This window comes from Alosa sapidissima, chromosome 8 (genome assembly GCF_018492685.1).
Source record: "Alosa sapidissima isolate fAloSap1 chromosome 8, fAloSap1.pri, whole genome shotgun sequence".
NCBI classification, from domain to species: Eukaryota; Metazoa; Chordata; class Actinopteri; order Clupeiformes; family Clupeidae; genus Alosa; species Alosa sapidissima.
The window spans coordinates 24,932,272-24,941,762 of NC_055964.1; the positions used below are offsets into that span (position 1 = coordinate 24,932,272).

The 9,491-nt window shown below is 45.4% G+C and overlaps 1 protein-coding gene across 3 annotated transcripts in view; it reads left to right on the plus strand.

Moving 5' to 3' along the window:
• Positions 1–47: 47 nt before the first annotated feature.
• agtpbp1 (ATP/GTP binding carboxypeptidase 1) overlaps positions 48–9,491 on the plus strand; it is a 33,902-nt gene continuing 24,458 nt past the window's right edge. The window contains exons 1-3 of one of the 3 annotated variants that reach the window (XM_042101483.1): positions 48–187; positions 1,493–1,553; positions 2,609–2,739. In XM_042101483.1, coding sequence (XP_041957417.1) covers positions 1,522–1,553; positions 2,609–2,739 — 163 coding nt within the window. In that variant the 5' untranslated portion in view covers positions 48–187; positions 1,493–1,521. Of the gene's footprint in view, positions 188–236; positions 777–1,492; positions 1,554–2,608; positions 2,740–9,491 lie in introns of those variants that run through there. The other 2 variants (XM_042101485.1, XM_042101484.1) reach the window with 2 other exon arrangements.

Consider the following 9,491-nt stretch of genomic DNA (forward strand, 5'->3'; position numbering starts at 1 on the left):
GCGTCTTCTTTCGAATGCACTACATTTCCCATCACTTATGGTCTCGCGCAAAGCAGACTGTGGTTTGTTGTCTCACGGTCTCACCTCAGTTCAGAGGTTGAGTGTAAATAATCGGGCGTTGCGTCCAAGACGAATAGAAATGTGGGACTGACACGCCCAAATGGGACAACGTTTCTCAGCATCGTAGGTTTGTGAAACCTTTTTTTTTTCTTTGCCTCGTAACAGGTACAGCGCGGCTCATATTTAAGGGCATCATTAGTGTGCCATTAGTTAGCAAGCTTGTGGACTAGCTTTCTAGCTAGTTGAGTTGAGTAGGCTAGCGAACGTCAATTTACTTTGAGTCTTATGCAGGTGCATTGGTTGGTTGTCCTAGCCAGTCTGAGTCAGTCAGTCACGTTAGACCAAGCTGGTAGCTGGTAGCTGGCAGTTGTAGTAACTTTAGTATCATTAAGATTTAATGCATTCTCATATGGCAGCTGCAAGCCGTGACCAGTAAAGGCATTGTGGGGTTAGAATGGCTAATATCTGTTTAAGACTGGTTGCGCCCTGTGGCTAACACTGAATTGTGGCTACTGGGCGCTCTAGGTCTCAGCAGGGGCAGATAAGGGCGTTAAATAGCCAGTCGGGCTAGCGCAATATAGCTGTTATCAGACAGCCTTGACAGCTAACGTCACTAAGCTTGGGGATCGAGGATTATTCGCTGGGTGTTTTTCAAACCAGTAGCTGCTAAGGTTACTCTAGTGTTTCACGTTTCAGGTTGTTGCTTCAGAAACACGGTATGTAGACGTTAGCCTTATTCATTCTTAACCTGGAGATAACGTTAACTATAAGCGCAATAGCTAGACGTGCCAGATTATCACCTTATTTGAGTGTGTTTTAGTTAACTAGAATCATCAAGATTTGATTGTGAGATCGGATCGCTAAATGGAATGTTAATGATTTGCGTTAACTAAATTCAAGTTGACAGGTGGTGATGACAGTTCAGGTCAGGGCACGTCAAAGGCCTGTCTGCTACATCCCAGGTTTGCTAAAAACAATGTTGTGGTGGTTGCCCTGTCGGGGGCCGCTGTGGATACGCGATGAGGGAATAGGCTACCAACTGATACAGTCGGTCGCTCATGTGTGTTCGCCGCCTACCACCGCCACCTTCGTCTTTTTGCTAGTGCACCCTCGGCCCTGAACGAGATAAATCCACAGATCATTGTGTCCCCGCCCATAGTGATCAGCTCTGTGTGTGTGTGTGTGTGTGTGTGTGTGTGTGTGTGTGTGTGTGTGTGTGTGTGTGTGTGTAAAGATGGAGAGGGGAGCGAGTCCAAATGAGAAGGTAACGCTGGGGATTGAATTCACAGGAAGGTGTAGAATCTCATCTGCTGGCATGATATGTTGTTTTCCTATCCACATTCGTTGGGCTAATGTTTGTTAGAAGAGGAGATGTATTTATAGTTTAATATCATAATAATAAAAAAAAACATATTTGATCTCTTTTCTATAGGTGACAAACAGGCGAGTGGGTGTGGAGATATGAATAAACCCAAAATGTCTTCGGAGAAAGGGTGAGTATGAACACATAAACATAGACAAAACACATACCCAGGCAGATATGCACTTTGCTAACCCACATCACAACGTGTTTACTGACTTGTTTTGCCAACACAAAAGAATGTCACATCCAGATGCAGCATGGTGGTCAAGCATAGATGACTGAGTCATCCTCTAGGGAAAGGATGAAAAGTCTGTGTGTATGTGGGTGGGTAGGAATAAAGACATTTGTTGTCTGGCTGAGCTAGATGTTACCCTATCCAGAACAGCAGCTGTGTGTGTGTGTGTGTGTGTGTGTGTGTGTGTGTGTGTGTGTGTGTGTGTGTGTGTGTGTGTGTGTGTGTTCTCTGGGAAAGAGTGGATATTTCCAGTGCAGTTCAGTGGGTTGTCATACTCCAGTCCATATTTAGTAGCAATTTCTGCTGAACTTCAGTCAGCCTCAGATTCTCACAGATTCTCTCTCTCTCTCTCTCTCTCTCTCTCTCTCTCTCTCTCTCTCTCTCTCTCTCTCTCTCTCTCTCTCTCCCTCTAGCATACACACTCTCACATGAGGGCAGTGAGGGTTTTGTTATATTAGCCAGGCAGTTAGATAGTAAGTTTAATCTTAGCAAGATGTGTATTAGTTGTTATTAGATTATGTACGATATGAGCTCAGTGCTGGCATAGACTGTACACACACCACACTTTCATCTCATTTCGTAGACCACCAAGGAAAAAGTCACATCCGCATCATGTGTGCACACACACTGACAGGTCTTAGTATTCAGAAATGATAATAGAGCCTATCCCCATCAGAAAATCAGATAAAGGAAACAATTTAGCTGATCACTGCTGCCCTCTGCTGGGAGACACTAAAACTGCTTTGGCTGCACAAGATCATGATGAATAGACATTTAGTGAAAGCCTCAAAGACCAAATACAAATTAATGCACACACTTACATGTAATAAAATGAGTACACCGAAAAGTCTTATTATCAATACATTCTGATTTTGTGTCAGCGAAAACTGGGAGCACAAGGGTTAGTTTAATTATTGTGTGTGTGTGTGTGCGTGCGTGCGTGCGTGCAGTGTTCCCAGCAGCTCCAGGGTGCTGATGTTGCTGGGCCAGCTAGAAAGAATGAACGGAGAGGCCATGCTGTCAGACGCAGAGATCAGCCGGCAGATCACCAGCAAGATCTTGCACCTCATCCAGACACAAGGTAAGAGCACATCACCTTTGCAGTGTCACACACATCGTGTATAGTTAGGTTAGATACAATACAATATACAATATAGACCTAAATGTTATTTATTTCCAACCTGTATGGCACTCAGAGTGTAAACCTTTGAGTACCCTTTGAGCCATCGACTCCAAAATGTATTGGGCTCTTCCTTGGCCTGTTCTAAGTCAAAGTCAAAGTCAAAGTCTGCTTTATTGTCAATTTCTTCACATGTCAAGACATACAAAGAGATCGAAATTACGTTTCCCACTATCCCACGGTGGAGACAAGACATATTTTACCAATTAGGTCCACAGACAAACATAACATTCAAGTAAACAATATAAAAAGTAAAAATAAGAAGGCACATACAATGAAGAAAATAAGAGCAGCAAAATTTGAGTTGAAAATGTGCAATTGTGCATACAGTAGACAGTCAATATAATAGTGCAAAAGTCAGGCCAATAAATGGCTGAGGTAGTTCAGTTTGACCTAAGTATGCAAGTGGCGTAGTTGTGCAAGTTATGTAAGAGCAGCAGAAGTGTGTTCAGAAGTGTTTTCAGGACAACAACAACAAGTTGCAAAGTGTGCAAGTGTACAAGTGGAGTAGTGCAAGGCAGCCATTGTGGGTCCAAAGTCTAGGATGTTATGTAGCTGAGGGTGGAGGGGGGAGAGAGTTCAGCATCCTAACAGCCTGGTGTATGAAGCTGTTGGTGAGTCTGGTGGTGCGGGAGCGCAGGCTTCTGTACCTCTTCCCAGAGGGCAGTTGATCAAACAAATTAAGCGCTTTCAGATATAACCTCCGGACTATATGAGGAGGTTTGTCAAACGGAGGTCCTACCCTTCGGATGATTCAGATATGATGCTAACCTGTGGACCTAATACTGACCTTATATGGACGTATGTGTGAACGACATACACGCACATTACAGAATCTCCGTGTGGTTGTCGAGTGAGGGGTGGGAGCTTGTAGAGTTAACAAGATGCGAGATATGACGCAGAATATATGCGGCCGCTGCCTGTCACAGCTGCTTTTTGTAAAGTGTAGCCTATGCATTATGTAGGCTAAAGAAGAGGAATCTGTTGTGCATAGGCTAATACTTGAAGTAGGCTAGTCACATAAGTGCGCTCTTGAAATTGACCTAGCCTACAGTATTTGTATGTGTGCTTCAAATAAACACATTTATCTGTTTTCAACGTTGTGTACCAGAATTATAGCCTAGAAATCTAGACGCGCCCCTAGCGGCAGCAAATTAATTTGCTGCCAGGGCTACCAGAATTAGCTATAGAACCCCAAATCTGGTTTGCGTTGGAGAGAGAGAGCGTGCACAGACTTTATGGTAGGCTTATGATGATTCAGGCTTATGATGATTCAGTCTTCTGAATTCGTTTGTCCTTGCCATGCAGTTGTAGGCTAACGTGTCTCTAACGTTCCCTTCAGGTGTTCTATCAAAATGTTGTATGTCCTCATGGACAGTAGCTCCGTGATGTCTGCATCTTTCCAGGTCGGAGATTTTCTGGACAGCACTATGCCACTCCATCATAACACTGGCATTTAAGTCAGATCTAACCACATGGACGCACGAAAGAAACGTCACCAACACGCCCTCTCACTAGGTGTGAATTTTAACCGCATGTTCTACTCTTCGTTCAGACACAGCACATTTACATAATGTCCGGAGGAAATACTAGGGGGGGAGTAGTATAAACACCGGGTAAATTCGGACTTCCATATGACCGGTTATGTCGTTCAGATATACGGCCCCACCGTTTAACATCGGCAGAACCTCCGGTCTTACACGTATGTCTGAAAGCGCTTAGTGTGAGCGGGGTGACTTGCATCACTCACAATTGTGGTCGCCTTGCGGGTGAGGTGGGAGGTGTAAATGTCCTTCAGGGAGGGGAGTGAAGCACCAATAATCCTTCCAGCTGTGTTCACTATGCGCTGCAGGGCTTTCCTGTTGTATTCAGTGCAGCTTCCGCCCCACACAGCGAAACAGCTGGAGAGGATGCTCTCAATGGTGCCTCGGTAGAATGTGGTCACGATGGCTAGTGGAGCACTTGCTCGCCTGAGTTTCCGCAGGAAGTACAGGCGGCGCTGAGCTTTCTTCGCCAGTGATGCAGTGTTGGTGGTCCAGGAGAGGTCTTCACTGATGTGCACCCCCAGGAATTTGGTGCTGCTCACTCTCTCCACCACAGCACCGTCGATGGTCAGTGGCAGGTGTTGGGTGTGACCTCTCCGGAAGTCAACAACAGTCTCCTTGGTCTTGCTGACGTTCAGCAGGAGGTTGTTGTCCCTGCACCACGTGGTCAGAAGGTCGACCTCCAACCTGAATTGAGTCTCGTCGCCCTTGGTGATGAGACCCACCAGAGTTGTGTCGTCACTTATGAGTTGTGTTCTACACTTATGTGTAACGTTCTAACAAACAAACAAACAACAACAACAACAACAAAACAACATCCAACTAACAGACACGGGTGAAAACATAGCTTCTTTGGTGAGATAATTATATGCAGGGCAGGCTCAAACAAATATTTGATCCAAGCCATTGGAAACAATGTTATGCATTGTTGCACTACACACAAACAGTGTGTGTCACATTTTGATCGGTTGAAACCCTTTTGGCATTGAACAAACACAGAGGTGTCTTCTGTTCTACATCTGACCTTTTAACATCTCACACTTTGATCTGTGCTTCACTGGTCCCGCTGGATAGAAGTATAGTACCTCTAGCCTCTATGATGAAAGCACAAATGTGTTGATCTTCAGTTTCAGCAATAGTTAATCCTCATCCTGACACAAACATTCTCTCTCTCTCTCTCTCTCTCTCTTTCTCACACACACACACTCACAGACACACACACACACACACACACACACTCGGCCAGAAAGGAAAGATTCTGCACCTGACCTCAAACGGGGAGTCTCAGTGGTGTGTTACTGACTGGGCTACTACGTGCTGTCCTTTAGGTTTGTGGGTTAGTGTGTCATAGTGAAACACTGGTGCAGATACACACTTATAGACAGGTGTCAGCTGTCAGTCTCCTTTCATACCACTATGGCCAAGTTTGACACCCAATCTCCCTTCTCAATCCATCTCTTTTTACCAGCTAATCCCCATGACACACACACACACACTACACACACACACACACACACACACACACACTACACACACACACACACACCCTACTTATCATACAGACATATGGTGAACACTGTACACACCTAAGGATATTATCTTATGTCAGACATACAGTAATTTCCTGTGTATTAGCCACATTCTATATAACCCGCAGGACCGTGTTTTATGCAAGTTAAAAAAACAAAACCATATTAATACCATATTAACTGCCCCCGTGTATAAACCTCATAGCTGAAGAAAGTTTGCAAAATCAATGTATATATCGCAGCTAATAGTTGGGAAATTACGGTACACCAATACATGCGCAAATCCTAGATCAACTCTATGCTTTGTTTAGGTGTAGAGAAGATACACACATACTGCCTCACATTAGGGCGAGAGGTACCACTTTATGTGTTTGGGAGATGTTCTTCCGGTTCATTATTGGACTTCAGTCTATAATGGCCTGCGACAAACATTTAGAGAGTGACAGATGCAAAGACGCCCTATTGCCTAATGACCCAACACCTCATTCTCTCACCTCTCCGACTCCTTTAGCCCTTTCATCAGGGTGTCCCTACAATCACCTCACCCCCATTAACTTCAGAGTTTCACTTCACTGCCAACTTGCCAGCATAATCTGACTGGCACTAAAAGAGGCAAAAACAAACTCCGCACCTCACTGGCATCCTGCTGTCAATCAGTCACCACCTCCCTGATCAGATTCTCCTGTGTCTGCACACGCACTCTGCAGCGTACGTGCTCAGTGGAGATATGAATGTGTTGGGTGGGGGCACAGCTGGGTTGGGTTACATGATAGGCTCTCTCTCCCTCTCTTTCTCTTCTATGGAGGAGTTACCATGAAGGATATGGTCTTTCATTTATGCTATAAGAATGATGTGAAAGCTCTTAAGACCAAGCATGCGCCATGCGGTAATAGTGTTTGATTTGGATGGGTTAATGTGTTTATATACACACACACACACACACATTTGGACATACATGTTTTATATTATAATATGCTTTTAGGTCAGCGGGTTACAGTGTTGGTAGTTGGTTGGTAGTTTTTTTATCCTTCACTGTCTTGGATACTGTAACAATGCAAATTTCTCCTTTGGGAGACAATAAAGGATTATCTTATCTTATCTTATCTTACCGGTATCTTATCTTATCTTATCTAGTTTATTGTATAACTATAAGAGTGTTTTGGGTTAGTATTCTCTGGCCTTCAGTGAATTGTCTTAGGGGGTTAGTTGCTTGGATTGTTGTGTCAGTCAGCAGCTGTGCTGGGTTAGTAAAGGACTGTTTTGGGTTAGTATGTGGATAGTGTGTTGCAGCTGGTGTTGGGTACTTGCCTGGGTTGGCTTAGTGTGTGGATGGTGTGTTGCAGCTGGTGTTGGGTACTTGCCTGTGTTGGGTTAGTGTGTGGATCGTGTGTGCAGCTGTGTTGGGTACTTGCCTGGGTTGGGTTAGTGTGTGGATGGTGTGTTGCAGCTGGTGTTGGGTACTTGCCTGTGTTGGGTTAGTGTGTGGATGGTGTATGCAGCTGTTTTGGGTACTTGCCTGGGTTGGGTTAGTGTGTGGATCGTGTGTGCAGCTGTGTTGGGTACTTGCCTGGGTTGGGTTAGTGTGTGGATGGTGTGTTGCAGCTGGTGTTGGGTACTTGCCTGTGTTGGGTTAGTGTGTGGATCGTGTGGGCACCTGGTGTTGGGTACTTGCCTGTGTTGGGTTCCTGTGGCGTGTCTATGCAGTGTGCTGAACCAGGGTTCAGCTGTAGGGCAGCGACTCTCTCCGGCTGTAATCAAATCCATCCTGTAGCCTCGGCTCCCTAAAGAGCAAAGGAGAATCTACACTATCTCTCCCTCTCTCTCTCTTTCCCTCTCATTCTCTCTCTCTCTCTCTCCCTCTCCCCTCTCTCTCTCTCTCTCTCTCTCTCTCTCCCTCTCCCCTCTCTCTCTCTCTCTTTCCCTCTCATTCTCTCTCTCTCTCTCTCCCTCTCCCTTCTCTCCCTCTCTCTCTCTTTCCCTCTCCCTCTCTCTCTCTCTCTCTCTCTCTCTCTCTCTCTCTCTCTCTCTCCCTCTCCCCTCTCTTTCCCTCTCTCTCTCATTCTCTCTCTCTCTCTCTCTCTCTCTCTCTCTCCCTCCCTCTCTCTCTTTCACCATCCCATACCAAGCTTTCACTGTCCTCTCCCTCTCAGCATCTGTCTCCATAGCACTTTCTTTCTCCCTTTTTGTCTCCTTATTCTTTGTGCTACCCCTCTCTCCCTCTCCCTCTCCCTCTCTCTCTCTCTCTCTCTCTCTCTCCCTCTCTTTCTCTATCTCTCTCTCTCCCTCTCTCCCTCTCTTTCTCTATCTATCTATCTGTCACTCAGAGAAGAACTTGGCTATGATTAGACTCACCGGCACACGCAATACTGCGAGTGTTGAGAATTGGCAGAATGTGTCATTGGAGTGTGTAGGCGGGGCTTATGACTATGCGTGTGTGTGTGCGCGCAAGCGTGTGCACAGTTGCGTGCATCTGCTGGTATGGGGAATCAGGGGCTTAACATTTATCTATCAGGGACCGAAGGGTAAGCGTGCATTTGCACATTTGCACTCGGTCTTGCTTCAGTTTTCCTATGCGTGTGTGCAGTGAGTGAAGTTTATCTGTGTAAGAGTGAGAGAGAGAGTGTGTGTGTGTTGAGTGGAGATTCGGCTCAGAGATGGAATATCGGAGACGGCGAGTAGAGGATTTCAGACGGTCTACACACAGCCCAGGTAAAGCACAGAAGAAAGGGCGCACACACACACACACACACACACATACAATCACAGACACATACTCCAGACAGGCGATGTCAGTAAAGTATGTATTTTACAATACATTAATCAACAACTGTTTTACAATACATTTGGATAGACACCTCACTGGACTATCATCAATTCTACAAAACACCCTAACTCTTCAACTAATCAAATTGTCAGCTAGACCTAACTAACCCTTACACCCACTTCACCTAATTCCTCATTCAAACCCTAATATAACCACTAGTAGCACCTTTAGCCTCTCTGTTGCCTGCAACGCTCAGCAAAAAAAGTGATTGCAACTAATATGAGGACAAAACAGGCTATTGAAATAAAGTGGGACCCTTACCAAAACCAGACAGTTCTTGCTAGTGCAATAAAGTCCAGCGTGGTCAGCCGTTTGGATGCACATGTGCTGTAGGTTTAGACGCTGACTCTGGAACAGGTGAGGAGTCGGGTGCCCGAGTGTGTGCAGTGACCTGCCGGCTCCGGGAGTCTGTGGTCTGACTGCTCTGATCTGGCCAAGAGATTAAGACTCCAGCACACCTCAGTGGAACAGAAAGGTCATCTACTCAACAGTTTAGTAATTCAAGATGTCAACGGACATCAGACAGGACAGATCAGCTTACACATATTGGAAAGACCCATCAAAAAAAAATGTTGAAGAGCCACTTTAGACTATTACTGATCAGCAAGCCTACGCTGGAGGTGATTGTTGTTTGGGCTGACACAGTTAGTGTTGTGTGTGTGTGTGTTCGTAAACAAATAAACTATAAATATTAACTAGACAAAAGGCACAGAGAGGAAATGTATGGGGTGCTGAGAGTTTTGACAGCTCTCCCAA